General features: G+C 37.0%; 2 protein-coding genes across 2 annotated transcripts in view; both read right to left on the reverse strand.

Annotated features, from left to right (window-relative positions):
- Positions 1-632: 632 nt before the first annotated feature.
- Positions 633-1,270, reverse strand: PTH (parathyroid hormone). The gene is made up of 2 exons (XM_007083229.3): positions 1,180-1,270; positions 633-1,060 (listed from the first exon to the last, which is right to left on the reverse strand). The coding sequence occupies exons 1-2, from the start codon at positions 1,263-1,265 to the stop codon at positions 799-801; spliced, it is 348 nt and encodes a 115-aa protein (XP_007083291.2). The 5' UTR covers positions 1,266-1,270; the 3' UTR covers positions 633-798.
- A 3,642-nt stretch (positions 1,271-4,912) lies between these two features.
- The window catches only part of LOC122231493 (nascent polypeptide-associated complex subunit alpha, muscle-specific form-like), a 120,133-nt gene continuing 109,239 nt past the window's right edge, over positions 4,913-15,806 (reverse strand). Inside the window, exons 5-6 of the mRNA XM_042959614.1 lie at positions 14,284-14,398; positions 4,913-5,278 (exon numbers count right to left, since the gene is read on the reverse strand). Coding sequence (XP_042815548.1) covers positions 5,224-5,278; positions 14,284-14,398 — 170 coding nt within the window. The 3' untranslated portion in view covers positions 4,913-5,223. The remainder of the gene's footprint in view (positions 5,279-14,283; positions 14,399-15,806) is intronic.

Consider the following 15,806-nt stretch of genomic DNA (forward strand, 5'->3'; position numbering starts at 1 on the left):
TCAGACCACTTTTTTGCCTTTCCTTGCAAGGCATTTAATTTCCTGAAATGAAGAGAGCAATAGTATCTAGCTAGTAAGGATTCCAGGACCTAGTATTTTGGTAATATTAAAAAGTTGATGTCCAAAATATGGGACTGTAAGACACATAATTAAAAAAACATTTTGCATTATTCTTCCTACTCATGACCAATTTAAACACTTTGGTATTAGTCATAACCCCAGAAAGTGTTCTTAAAATTTTTTTAATGTTTATTTATTTATTTTGAGAGAAAGAGACAGATAGCGTGAGCAGAGGAGAGACAGAGAGAGACACACAAATCCAAAGCAGGCTCCAGGCTCTAAGCTGTCAGCACAGAGCCCAACGCGGAGCTTGAACCCACGAACTGTGAGATCATGACCTGAGCCATGGTCAGACGTTTAACCGACTGAGCTTTCAGGTGCCCTGAAAACGTTCTTATAACAAATGAGAACTATTTAACTTCATTTATTTAAAATTATGATCATTAAATTTTTATTTTGCAGTGTACGATGGGAGAGAGGTTACAAAGTGCAATTTTATTCTTTTATAAATTATGCAATAACATACTTTAAAAAGAATAAACAACAGAAATGGAATAATTAAAAGAGGCCTTACATGAATAAAAGTAGAATCAAAACAATCAATTAGAATTTCAGCTATCGTGGCTAGCCATGGATTAGACGTAAATATTGGCATTTGGTGATCTTCAAAGCTTGAGAATGTTAGCAGCATGTAATTTTGTTGCCCTATCCTGTATATAGCAGTGCTCTGCTCTGTCTTCACTGGGATTTAGCTTTGATTAACACATCCACATCAGCTTTGTCTGCTTCTCCAAGACTTTTTTGATGGTTCTCAGCCGGGACATTGTCTTCCTTTTTTCGGGGCCTCTGGGAACCACCATCTCTGTGAGCTATTGGAGCTCCGAGGGCAACAAAGTTGTGTACACCCTGTAGTTTCCTCCGCAGCCATTCTACCCTCTCCACGGAGCTCAGATGCTTGCCCAGGTTATGCATAAACTGTATTTCACTCACAGACCTCTTCCTGAAGGGAACAGCAATGGGAAGGACCACTCCATTAGCTCCCCCCTTCCCAATCATAAAGCCAACATTAAAAATCCAGCTCCCATGCCCTCACCATGCAGAACAGCTTACAATACTTACTTAACAGGTTTCCCATCCGATTTTGCAAGAAAGCAAATTGCAAACATGACAACCATGACCTTAACCATGTCTTTCGCAGACATCATCTTCACTAAAAGGAAAAGGAAAATGGAAGCGTTTAAAAATATTTTTAATGTGTCAAACTGTACAATCAAATTTGTAGTAGTTGTCTTTACAGCCATACAAGTGCACAAAGTGTTACAGCAATCCCAAGTAATTGAATTGGTTTTCATGAAAGACTTTGACAATCAGCCTCTTTTATTTTATAGATACGTTAGTACATATTGTATACACACAAAATTTGACTCTGAAATTAGTCAGATTAGTTCTCCTTTCTTAAGTATCTTTTAAGAGTTTTGTACAATTTTTAATATATTAATTTAAGCCACATGAGAACTGAAAAGGCTTACTTTTTAGAATTTCCTCCCACGTTTTATGTTGCTTATGATTAAGTGCTTATAATTTGCTTGAAAATGGCTAATTCTCTTAATTAGGTAACTTGCTAACACTATTTACTAAGCAAGTTTCTTTTCTCATAAGTCAACTTCATTTCAGGCACTACAATAATAGTCATAAATATCAAACGAATAGGCTCTGATTTAGAGATTTTTAATGAATTAATGCACACTTCTATCATTAAAAAGAATGTGCCAAAGTATTTTAAAATCATCTAATCATTCATCTAATCATTAATTAATTATTTATGGAGTTAGAGCCTTGGCTCCATATGGAATGCTTGTCTATCTTATTTGACTTATTTTATTAACACTCTTGTTTGAGTATAATTTTTAGCACTTTCCTCTTTTGCCCATAAAGCTTTTCATCTCAAAATAGAACAGTCTTACCTTAATCTGCATTTCAATAATTGCAAAGCCTATTATTACAGAAGTGCTTTTTCTTAACGCTTAATGTTCTCCATTTTAACATACACAGAATGGCTATGTGCTCATATTTTTAAAGGGAAACGGCATCATTTAGAAGTAGCATATGAAAGATTATAATCCACATTTATTTTTACTCTGCAATATAAGACTACTGATGGAGCAACAAATGAATATTCTTCAGTGTTGGTTTATGTTAGAAACAGGCACCGTAGCTACAGCATTGGGATTTGGTCCTAGCTTTGTCATATCCACCTAGTGACTTAAGACATCTCTCCTTGGCTTCCTTGTTCCTTTATTATTATTATTATTTTAAGTTTATTTGTTTATTTTGAGAGAAAGAAAGAGAGAGCATGAAGGACAGAGAGAGGAAGGGAGAGAGAGAATCTTAAGCTCTGCACTGTCAGCGCAGAGCCCAACACGGGGCTCAATCTCACAAACTGAGATCATGACCTAAGCCAAAATCAAGAGTCAGATGCTTAACGGACTGAGCCACCCAGGTGCCCCAGCTTCCTTATTCTTAATAGAGAGAAGAGCTTCTTACAAGAATGTCATGAAAAAGCTTAAAAAAGACAGTTGTAAAACACCCTTAAAATTCACATACAGTTTTCAGAATAGCAATTTTGAAAAGGCTTTATGTAAACGGAATAAATATCCAGGAGTAAAACTGAATTTCTCCAACTGTAACACAGATTGAGCTCTCCACGAGTCATAAAACAAACCATCTAGATAAGGATATTCTGCATTAAAATGAATTTTAACACAACACAAATTTGTATCGGCTATTTAAATCAGAATTACTCATTCCTCACTAGGCTGTTTTATTTCAAAATTTCAGTAAGATAACCATTAGAGCATATCATGCCAAATTTTAATTATTTTCTGTGTAATTTCAGATGAGTTTAGAAAAACAAAGCATCTCAAAAGACTTTAATCACAAAGATGTATGATTCAAGAGCATTTTAGCAGCATAAATTTCTTTTATATTAACCATAATTCAAACTCTCCCTTAATAACTTACCTTGAACAAGCAGCATATTTGCAGAAAATAGCACACATCACATAATTACTTCATAATGACAAAAAACCTCAAATGAAATTTAAAAGAAAATATAAATATTACTCACCACACAAAGTTGTGACAAGATCTTTCAGGTGTCTTGACAGCTGATACTTTCTCAAAGTTGAGTGAACTGGTGAAAGCTGATGAATTAGACTGTAGAGACCCTCAAGTGTGACTTTTATATATAGGTCTTCCACTCACCAAAAGAAGCTTTTTTGTTGTCACAGATAATGTCACTCCCCATTCTCTGGATAGTAACGATAGGTTCAAAGCCACACACACACCCCCACTGGGCGGTGCCCATTCCTCTTAAATTTTAAATAATTGGATATTAAAAGGAAAACAGTGTGGGGCTGGGAAAAGGGTTTATGGAAAGATTTCTAACAAATATTGAAGTGTAATTGTGACGGGATTAATGAATTTATAAGAAAGACTGATTTCAAAGGTTTATGGTAAAGCTATTATTTGAAAGTAAAATCTGAAAATAAGTGTATTTGTTATAACATATAGTGTTATATATAACAATATATATAGTGTTATAACACTATTGGTATAATTATTGTGAGGGTTGTAAAGAATCACATTATATTATTCTTACTTTGGAATCCATTTTCAACCAATCCATATTATTCCTATTTCAAAAAAAAAAAAAATAGACATACTGCTTTTCTTAAAGGAAGTGTTAAAAATATTTTGAGAAAATGCACTTTGTAATTAATTTTAAAGCTTCAAGTGTGAAATTATCTTAAAATTCATTTCACTTAAATTTCATGTATACATTTTAATTTGCACAGAAAACATTTGATAAGCACTAACTATATGCCAGACTTTATATGTATTATCCCATTTAGTCTTCGCAGCAATCCCTTAAAGTAAATGCTGATATTAGCCCAGCTTTCACATGAGGAAACTGGGTTTGGAAAGTGGAGAAGATGGAATTCAACAAAGGTCTTTATGACTCCAGAGCCATTTTGATTCTTACTACCTCAGTTTCGCCCTAGAAATGAAACCCTTCTTTGCATTCCAGTCTTTAATTTGCCTAGCTTTTGCAGCCTCTTTGCCCAGGGGTTGGGTCTTGATTCTCAGGTTCTCCCCGTTGGTGACTAAGGGCCTACTCCAAATCTAATAGAGGCATAGTACTGCCACCTGTCTGATTTCAAATATTGGTACAGTCTGGTCTCAGTTCGAAACCCCTTGAATGCCCTGGGTATATCCAGGGCTCATTTAGGCAGCTTGACTCCCACCTAAAGTCCCAGAACTGGATTGTTTCTCTTAGCTATGGTCCTATCCAGGCTTCATATTATCCCCTTTCTTGCTAACCATTGCCAAGGTTCAACTCTACCTCAAGTGCAAGCCAGTCCAAGTTTGGACAGTACCTATACAGAGTCTAGAATGAGATATATGCATGAGTCCTGCTCTGGGAAATCCTCTTTACTGGGCAAATCTTACCTGGAGTGTATGTCCAGACTCCATTTTGGAAGTGCTAGAAACAAAATGCAACATGGCTAGAGGATTGAACTGGGTTGCTAAAAATGTTGGAAAACATGACAAATGAGAAGCAGTTGAATGAAATTGGAAAAGTCTGGAAAAGACGTGGGGGTGACTATATAGATGTTTTTAATTTTTTATGGGGCTAACACACAGAAGAAGAAATGTTTTCTGTGGTTTAAGGAAGGAAAGACTGAGTTTAATGGTTAAAGATTACAAGAAGGCAGATTTGAGCTCAACCTGGATATTTTAATTATTAAAATAAAGAATCAAGTATCTTCTTAAGTAGTGAGTTCCCCCATCACTGCAAGAGTTCAAGTAGAAGCTACATGAGATTTTTTTAAGGAGAATATAGAGATTCCTATGTAGCGAGCGGATGGTTGAACCATGAAACCAGACCATAAAAATCTATTACTTTGGTTTTTTGAAGACCTCTTCTCATGCAAAGTATCCATGTGATGTTTGTTTATCATTTTTTTTGTTATACACTGTTGAGGGGAAAGAGAATTGGAAATGCGAATGATTTTATAAACACATTTTCACTGTTATTATAATGCCATGTTTAACATTTTAAATTTGTAGATTTTTCCACTTCTTCAGGGAAGTTTGACATCATTGACAGCCTTCCAGGAGTGATGCAGTTAGTACTTTCACTGTGTTCTTCCTACTGCAATTAAATAAGAATAAATTGTCTCATTGAAGACAACCATATTGCTAAATTAGTTTTTCTTACAAATTAAGCAAACCGTTTAGACAATGTTCACTTGTTTAAAAAATGCCTTGAGGATATACTATCAGCTAGGAGCTATGCTGAGCACTAGATGATTGAGATATGATCTCTGCCCTCAAATTTAACACATAATTACCATATAATATAATAGGTTATAACAGAGATGTGAACAAAGGCTTATAAAAATGCAGATAGGGAAGTAACTAAATTTCCATAGAGTTGATGGGAGCTATTTTACTGAGAAGCTGAAATATTCTCAAGGATGACGGAGTTTTCCACCAGAGAAGGTGAAAAAAGAACAGAGAGAACAGCATATGCAAAAGCATGGAGGCCATGAAGACTGAATATATGCAAGTGGGAGGAGAGGGGGAGATGAGCGATGATCCCATAGAAGGAGCTTAGGTACAAGTTGTAGAAGGTATTTGTGTGTATGACAAGAAGTTTTTATCTTGCAGTCCTTTCTAAATTCATGCATGTATTAGTAATATTTTTGTGTCTCTCAGATTTTTTAAAGGACTATCTGACCTTCCCACAGAGAAAAGATATTGCTGCCAAGACTTGGCACATTGTTTATCTGAACCATCAGGGTCTGGAACCACAGTCACTTGATAGAAGGACATTATTTAAGAAATAGGAGGGCTAGGGGCTATGTGGGCACAAGAGGCTGATGTCACATTGACAGAAAAGCTGAGCACAGCTTTTTGCTTTGAAAAGCTCAGCCTTTCTTAGGACTCTCAAGTTCTCCGAAACTGGGATCAGACAACATACTGTATTCCTCACATTTGGGAAAAATAAAAGAGCCATGTGTTTTCTCTTGCATTATGGGAGGTTTAATTTTAGACAGATACTTTTTCCTTCTGTTTGACAAATAAGAATTAGTAAGACTTTGGGGACTTGGCATGAAGAAGAAACTTCCAGGGCTAGGAAATCAGCCACAGTTCTCCTAATTCCAGACGGATGAGATGGTATCTGAAAAGTTGACTTACTCTTTTGCTTTAAGCTGCTCTATGGGATATTGAGCTACTGAGTTCTTTTAAAAAATTTTTTTGTTATTGGGGCGCCTGGGTGGCTCAGTCGGTTAAGCGGCCGACTTCGGCTCAGGTCACAATCTCGTGGTCTGTGAGTTGGAGCCCCGCGTCGGGCTCTGTGCTGACAGCTCAGAGCCTGGAGCCTGTTTCGGATTCTGTGTCTCCCTCTCTCTCTGACCCTCCCCTGTTCATGCTGTGTCTCTCCCTGTCTCAAAAATAAATCAAACGTTAAAAAATTAAAAAAAAATTTTTTTTGTTATTGAAATAAGTTGACATATAGTGTTATATTAGTTTTGGGTGCCCAAAAGAGTGATTGGACCAATTCTATACATTATGTAGTACTTACCACACTAAGTATAGTCACCATCTGTCACCATACAATGTTATTAGAATGTTACTGACTATATGCTCTAAGCTTTACTTTTCATCTCCATGACTTATTTATTTTAGAACTGGAAGTATGTATGTCTTAATCCCCTTTCACCTATTTCACCCATTCCCCCCCTCTGGCATTTGCCAGTTTATTTGTTCTCTGCATTTATGCGTCCATTTCTGCTTATTAATTTGTTCTGTTTTTTAGGTTCCACATATAAGTGAAATCATATGGTATTTGTCTTTCTCTGACTTATTTCACCTAGCATAATATCTACTAGGTCCACCCATGTTGTCGCAAACAGCCAGATCTCATTCTTTCCTTAAGCCAAATAATATTCCATTGTGTGTATGCACATGGTGGTGGTGGTGGGGGGGGTGGTGTGTGTGTGTGTGTGTGTGTGTGTGTGTGTACCACATCTCCTTTATTCATTTATCTATCGATGAACAATTAGGTTGCTTCCATATCATGGCCACTGTAAATAATGCTGCAATAAACATAGGGTTGCAAATATCTTTTTGAATTAGTGTTTTCATTTTCTTTAAATACCCAGTAATGGAATTACTGGGTTGTATGGTATTTTTATTTTTAATTTTTTAAGGAACTTCCCTGCTATTTTCCACAGTTGCTGCACCAATTTACATTCCCACCAACAGTGTATGAGGATTTCCTTTTTTCTACATCTTTACCAACGCTTGTTATTTCTTGTCTTTTTGATTTTAGTTATTCTGACTGGTGTTAAGTGATATCTCATTGTGGTTTGATTTGCATTTCCCTGATGATTAGTGGTGCTGAGCATCTTTTCATGTGTCTTTTGGTCATCTGAATGCCTTCTCTGGAAAAATGTCTATTCAGATCCTCTGCCCATTTTTAATTGGGTTATTTGTGGGTTTTTTGGTGTTGAGTTGTATACTTTTTTTTTTAATTTTTAAAAAATGTTTTATTTCTTTTTGAGAGAGACAGAGTATGAGTGGGGGAGGGGCAGAGAGAGAGGGAGACACAGAATCTGAAGAAGGCTCCAGGCTCTGAGCTGTCAGCACAGAGGCCGACATAGGGCCTGAACCCACAAATGGTGACATCATGAACTGAGCTTAAGTTGGATGCTTAACCAGTTAAGTCACTCATATGCCCCTTGTATAGGTTCTTTATACATTTTGAATATTAATTCCTTACCAGGTATATCATTTACAAATATCTTCTCCCAAAAATGCCTTTTTATTTTGTTGATGGTTTCCATTGTTGTGCAGAAGGTTTTTATTTTGGTGTAATCCCAATAATTCATTTCTACTTTTGCTTCCCTTGCCTCAAGAGACATATACAAAAATATGTTGCTAAGGTTGATGGTCAAGAGATTACTACCTATGTTTTCTTTTAGTTTTATGGTTTCAGGTCTCACATTTAGGCCTTTTTTTTTTTTTTTTTTTTTTTTTTTTAAGTTAGAGCATCTTAACTTTTCAGATCCCAATTTCCACATCTCAAAGTAGAATACTTTCTTCCCTCCTCTGAGTTATGGGCTTTCAGATATGAGCTATTATATGCAAAAGTGTTTTGCATGTAATTGACATTCAAAAGATGCATGTCTTCTTTGGGACATGAAACTAACTCTGAAGGGAAAGTGTTCCTTGCCTTTCCCCTCAGATGGGTCCACCTTACTCCAGGAGTCCCCATTAATAAACATGGAGAATATTGAGCTCCTGGGCCCAATTTGCTCTCTGCCTCCAAGATCTGCCAGCCTGGTCCTGTGAAGTGCAAAGAATTTGGAGGCAGTAGGCAGCTATGATGTTCATAAAATCCACTCTGAATCTGTTAATAGCACAAGGAATTGTAGTAAAATTTAAACTAAGACTAATCATATCTTTGCATTGTTGGGAACAAAATGTGTTGAATGTGATTGGAGAGTGGACTCCTACACAAGTTAACAAACTAATAGGTGGCCTCAGAAGCTACATTCTTCTTACACCCACCTGGCAATACTGTGCAGTGGAAACACTCAGGACCTGACTATGGAAGATGAGAGCAAAGATCATAGCTCTAGCACTTATTAGTTGCAAAACCCAGGATGAAAACCTTAATTTCCGCACAAAAATAAACATAAGCTACCCCACAGAGTATCACAAGGATCACATAGAATAATGTAGATGAGGCACTTTGTCAACTACATACGAGGTCTTGATTAAAAACAAATTTAGCAATAATAACATTGTTTTCATGAATCCTGTTAAAGTGATATAATTCTAACTTGGAGCTTTCTGTGTCCTTTCTAAGCTTCATGAAGGACATTTCAAGCATCACAGAGCTTCTCTAAAGGCTACACCTAGAATGCTATTGACATTGCCTTTCAACAATGAAGAAAATCTTCCATACGGTCAAACTCAACAAACCGTCCTGAAGAACGCTCTAGTGGGTGCAAAGAGAAGCATGAAGATGAGATTCTGTATTTTCCCTGCATGGAAATTCTCTAGATGTTTAGGGCACCAATAAAGTGTAAAAAAGCCACTATGAAACTTCATTCCAAGCGTATTCATGTGGTTGGGTCGCTTATGAAATCAACTAGAGGGAAGATCGTAGTGGAAAGAGCAATAGATTTGGAGTCAGAAGACCTGAGTTCAGATCTTGGCATTACTAGGATCATCAGATTCAGCAAATAAAAACACTAGACATCAGTTAATAATAATAAATTGTACACTTAAAGTTTTATTAAGAGGATAGATCTCTTGTTAAATTGTCTTTTCAGAAAAAAGAATTTAAAAAATGCCACAGGACACCCTGTTATATTTGAACTATTTCTAGTTATCTATGCATATGTACACAGAAATAAAAGAAAAATAGTGTATGGAACATACTTCTACTAAAAAATTATTTGTGTTTATCTAAAATAAATTATAAGTATCTAAATTACATAACTCTTTTTAAAATTATATTTCCCTGAATTGACTTTTTCTTAATATTTCCTGTTTTTCAGAGTTTTTTAAAATGTTTTATTTATTTATTTTGAGAGAGAACAAGAGAAAGAATGAGCAAAGGAGGAGCAGAGAGAGGGTGAGAGAGAACCCCAAGCAGACTACATGCTGTCAGCACAGAGCTCAATGCAGGCTCAATCTCACAAATTGTGAGATCATGACCTGAGCCAAAATCAGGAGTGGGATGCTTAACCGACTGAGCCACCAAGGCATCCTTGCAGAATTTTTAAGTAAAGTTTCTTACAGTTACAGTTTATGTTCCAATTACATTGTAGCATGGCTTCTACATCCAAATTATTTTGTCCTTTTTTGCACTGAACATACATTCATGAGAAAACATGCTCAACATTATGACGTGAGCTGGTACCCTGAACATGTACTGAAATAAAATCAACAACTCTGTAAAACTGTTCTTCAATTTGATTTCTTGCAACATATAATCTCATCTTTCATGGCAGGAACTGATTTTCCATTCTTCAGGATTACATCTCATCTCTTGATCAATGACTCTTAAAATTGTTGTCCATTGACAAAAAGAAACATATTGTCATCAATTTTGATTCCCTTCCTTGTCACTACATATAACAATTTCACTTGTTCCCTACTGGATGAGTATTTAGGAATATCTATGTAAAACAATCAAGTTCTTCAAGGGGGGAAATCCATTTGAAAAACAGATATGACAAGTGCCATAATCATTGTCCACTTTGAGATGGAATTTCTTTTCCTGTTCATGAGCAACATTGTCCCTTTAAGAACAGGCACTTAGGGGTGCCTGGGTGCCTCAGTCAGTTAAGCAACTGACTTCAGCTCAGGTCATGATCTTGCCTTCCTGAGTTCGAGCTCCATGTTGGGCTCTGTGCTGACAGCTCAGAGCCTGGAGCTTGCTTCAGATTCTGTGTCTCCCTCTCTCTCTTCCTGCCTCTCCCCTGCTCACACTCTGTCTCTCTCTCTCTCTCTCTCTCTCTCTCTCAACAAATAAACATTAAAAAAAAAAAAGAAAAAAGAATAGACTCTTAAGGGAATATATTTCTCAATTCTTTAATCTATTCAATAAGTCCCTTTAAGCAATGGAGAACTTTAATAACACTGTTTACTCTTCTTTCAATTTGCATAATCTTACTATTAAAGAATACTGAAGACTAAAGAAATACTGAAATACTGAATACTGAAGACATGAACAAGAAATAAGTAGGCTTCACTCAATGGAGTGTTTTAAAGGTTAGCAAGAACTTGGGGAAACTTTTCTTCAGAAAGTATGATTTCAACACATCAAATAAACCAAGGGTTCTTTGTCTTTGTTTAATAGAATCAGTGGGTTTTTAAATGTGAGACAATTAAATAATACAGAATGCCAACAGAACCAAAAATAATTTAATTGTTTAGTTTGACCAGAATAAATACTGAAGGTTAGATGGTCATCTCTGTCCCAATCATGATCCTGTGGCCTGCTGTCCATTTAGCAGGGGCTATGGATAGAGGCAGCTTTCCTTAAAAAGAACTCTGGGTAAGGCAGGCAATAACATACATCTTTATCTTACAGAATCAACTTATGCATCAAAGTTATTTGCTTTAAAAAATGTTTGCAACAGGGAGCATAACTCCCCATTCCTTAAGTGTGGAATGACTTCTTCCAAAGAATACAGTATAGAAAGGAGGAGGGGTGCCTGGGTGGCTCAGCTGGTTAAGCGTCCGCCTCTTGATTTCTGCTCAGGTCATGATCTCATGGTTCATGGGATGGAGCCCCACATCAGGCTCTGCAGTGACAGCCCAGAGCCTGCTTGGGATCCTCTCTCTCTGCCCCTCCCTCGTTCACACACACACTCTAAATAAATAAATAAATAAATAAACTAAAAAAAAAAAAAAAAGGTAGAAAAAAAGCAGCTCTATAGTAGAGAAACCTGAAGAACACTACCTTTGACCAGGTGATCAAGGTCAACATCAATAGTGTAAGTCATGTTGACAGAATGTACCCTTGATATTATGTGATGAAAATGGCATTTTACCTCTGTGATTTTGCTCCCCAAACCTCATATCCCTAGTCTAATCATGAGAAAAACATGAAGCAAATTCTAATTGAGGGGCATCCTACAGTATATCTGACCAGCACTCCTCAAAACTGGTAAGTCATTAAAACAAGGAAAGTCTGAGCAACTGTCACAGCCAAGAGGAGCCTAAGGAGACATGATGACTACATGTAATGTGGTGTCCTGGATGTGATCCTGGAACAGGAACAGGAAATTAGATAAAACCTAAGGAAATAATAATAGACTATGGTCTTTAATTAATTGAAATGTATTGATGTTGGGGGCACCTGGGTGGCTCAGTAGGTTAAGCGTCTGACTTCGGCTCAGGTCATGATCTCACGGTTTGTGGGTTCGAGCCCCATGTCAGGCTCTGTGCTGACAGCTCAGAGCCTGGAGCCTGCTTCAGATTCCATGTCTCCCTCTCTGTCTGCTCCTTTCCCACTTGTACTCTGTCTCAAAAACAAACATTAAAAAAATTTTTTTAACGTATTGATGTTGGCTTATTAATTATAACAAGTGCATCATACTAATGTAACATGGTTTTTTTTGAAGGTAAATATTATTTTAATGAATCTTGTACATGTGTCCATATGTGTGTATCTACATACACACACACACACACACACGTACACACACACACACACACACACACACACATCCATGATATACAATGTATTTTTTCCCAGGGGTTGACTTGAAAGGAATCTCAGAAAGCAGACTGCTTTTTTTTTTTAAGTGTTTATTTATTATTGAGAGATAGACACAGAGCATGAGCAGGGGAGGGGCAGAGAGAGGGGGAGACACAGAATCTGAAGCAGGCTCCAGGCTCTGAGCTGTCAGCACAGAGCCCGACGTGGGGCTCGAACTCACAACCCACGAGATCATGACCTGAGCTGAAGCCAGACACTTTACTGACTGAGCCACCCAGGTGCCCCCTCGGAAGCAGACTGCTTTAAACGGTGCAGAGCTTCTCTGATGTGCCAAGCCCTCCTCTTTGGGTCAGACTTCCATGTTTACCACAGAAGCCCCTCTTTTTATCCGTGGTCTGCAGGCCCTACTGATATTATACTTTTTGAGGAACACTATCATCTTTTCTTTTCTTTAAAAATTTTTTTAATTTACATCCAAATTAGTTAGCATATAGTGCAACAATGATTTCAGGGGTAGATTCCTTAATTCCCCTTACCCATTTAGCCCCTCCCCCATCCCACAACCCCTCCAGTAACCCTCTGTTTGTTCTCCATATTTATGAGTCTCTTTTGTTTTGTCCCCCTCCCTGTTTTTATATTATTTTTGTTTCCCTTCCCTTATGTTCATCTGTTTTGTCTCTTAAAGTCCTCATATGAGTGAAGTCAGATGATATTTGTCTTTCTCTGACTGACTAATTTCACTTAGCATATTACCCTCTAGTTCCATCCACACTGTTGCAAATGGCAAGATTTCATTCTTTTTGATTGCCGAGTAATACTATATATATATATACATACCACATCGTCTTTATCCATTCATCCATCGATGGACATTTGGGCTCTTTCCAGACTTTGGCTATGGTTGATAGTGCTGCTATAAACATGGGGGTGCATGTGTCCCTTAGAAACAGCACACCTGTATTCCTTGGATCAATACCTAGTAGTGCAATTGCTGGGTTGTAGGGTAGTTCTATTTTTAGTTTTTTGAGGAACCTCCATACTGCTTTCCAGAGTGGCTGCACCAGCTCGCATTCCCATGTAACATGTTAATAACAGGGGAAACCATATGGGAGCGGTAGAGTGGAACTCTCTGTGCCATCTGCTTAAATTTTCTGTAAATTTAAAGTTCTAAAAAATAAAGTCCATCGGTTAAAAAACTTCACAGAGATACAGCAGGAAAGATAAATAAATGAGCATAACTGTCAGCAAATCATCTAAATAAAAGTTTATGAATTGAATTGAGAATTAGGAGAGGTAACTGAATACAGCAAAATTCAGAGTAAAAGAAGATTTTTAAAAATCATCTATTGTCACTTTCCACAGCACTTTATACTACCCATTGTCTTATTTGGTTCTCACAGTATCTTTGAGGTAAATGTTGTTCCTGTCTGTAAGTGAGAAGCTGAAGCTTAGACTAATGAAATTCTTGGTTCCAGTTCATTCCACTAGTGAGGGGACATAGCCAGAATTTACATGTGTCTCTTATATCCATGGCTTTTTCCTCAATGTCGTATGGCAGAGAATAAAGGTCAAAAGAATGAAAGAGGGGTTGAGGGGATGTGTGAAATAGATGATGAGAATTAAGAAGTGTACTTGTCCAGATGAGCACCGGGTGCTGTATGAAAGTGTTGAATCTCTATATTATATACCTGAGACTAATATTATACCATACATTAACGAACTGGAATTTAAGTAAAACCTTTAAAAAAAAATGAAAGCAGGAAATTCAACCCAAAACATATCTGCTAAGGTTGAGGCCCTGTGTTGAAATGTATGAGATTAGAGAGAAGGTCAGTCATGGACCCTGACCTTGAGGAATATACGCTCTAATGGGGGAGACAGAAAAATATAATTTGCAGTAATACCTGGTCCACTGGCATGGAGAGGAGATGCAGATGTGGCTGTTGAACATGCACACAATCTTATTCCCGTGGGTGCTAAGAAGTTTCAAGGTCAGACTCCTACACTTCTGTGCAATCACTGCAAATTAGAAGATTATTTCTTTTCACCTGAGGGAGCATTGAAGGATAGGCATCTGGTTTCGTTTCAGGTGTAAACAAGATGACACACATAAATGATAAAGAGGACAACCTTTTATCTGACATAAAGGTTTCTGCCTATAGTTTTTCAGCTGTACAAGCTTTCCTTGCCACTAAACAGTTTAGCTGACATTCTGATTTTAAGCTTAGATTCACCAAAGGACTCATATCTTTCATTAATCGGAGTGCAATAATACAATAATAGTTATAGGGCACTTACTAGATGGCAGGACTCTTCTAAGTGCTTTATATACATTATTGCTTTAATCTTTACAACTATCCTAAAATGGGACTATTTTAACCCCTATTTTGCAACTGAGAAATCTAAGACATGAATAAGTTTAAAACTTGTCCAGGGTTACCTAACTATATTGACAGAGACACAATTTGAACAGGAGAATGTGACTTCATAACCCATCTTATAATTGTGGTATATTGTTCATCTATTCACCCCCCGAACACACACACAGACACACACACTGAAAAAGTATATTAAAGTGTGTTTACTACACTATAACTTGTATGTGAGTAAATATACTTTCTCTATTTTCTAAAATTATTTTGATCTTCACAACCTCCCCAGGAGCTAATTAGCAGGGGCATAAAAGTTCTCAATTTCATTTAGTTTAAAAATGAGTTCAGGGGTGCCTGGGTGGCTCAGTCGGCTAAGCGTCCGACCTTAGCTCAGGTCACAATCTCGCAGTTCGTGGGTTCGTGCCCCGCGTCGGGCTCTGTGCTGACAGTTCAGAGCCTGGAGCCTGTTTCAGATTCTGTGTCTCCCTCTCTCTCTGACCCTCCCCCATTCATGCTCTATCTCTCTCTGTCTCAAAAATAAATAAACGTTAACAAAAATTTAAAAAAACAAAAATAAAAATGAGTTCAAATATGTACCATCAGCATGTGGGACTCATTCCTGGAATGCATAGATGGTTCAATATATAAAAATTAATGTGCTCCATCACATTTACAGAATAAAAAAAAACCCACATAATGATCTCAAGTGGTGCAGAAAAACATTTAACAAAATTCAACACCCTTTCTTGATAAAAACCCTCAACAAACTAGGATTGAAAGGAAACTACCTCAACATAAACACCATGTATGAAAAACCCACAGCTGACATCATACTCAATGATGAAAGACTGAAAACTTTTCCTCTAAGATCAGAAACAATATAAGGATGTTCATTTTCATCACTTGTATTCAACATAGTAGTGGAAGTCCTAGTCAGAGCAATTAGTCAAGCAAAAGAAATAAAGTCATCCAAATTGAAAAGGAAGAAGTAAAATTATCTCTGTTCACAGACAACAGAAGCATGTCTGTAGAAAACCCTAGAGATTACACACACA

Source organism: Panthera tigris, chromosome D1, assembly GCF_018350195.1.
Source record: "Panthera tigris isolate Pti1 chromosome D1, P.tigris_Pti1_mat1.1, whole genome shotgun sequence".
In the NCBI taxonomy this organism is placed as follows: domain Eukaryota; kingdom Metazoa; phylum Chordata; class Mammalia; order Carnivora; family Felidae; genus Panthera; species Panthera tigris.

Excerpts from the sequence above, each read along its gene's own strand:
- PTH (XM_007083229.3), bottom strand. The coding sequence starts at position 1,265 with ATGATGTCTGCGAAAGACATGGTTAAGGTCATGGTTGTCATGTTTGCA. Across the intron at positions 1,061-1,179 it reads TCGGATGGGAAACCTGTTAA|GAAGAGGTCTGTGAGTGAAA; the intron begins GTAAGTATTGTA and ends TGTTCCCTTCAG.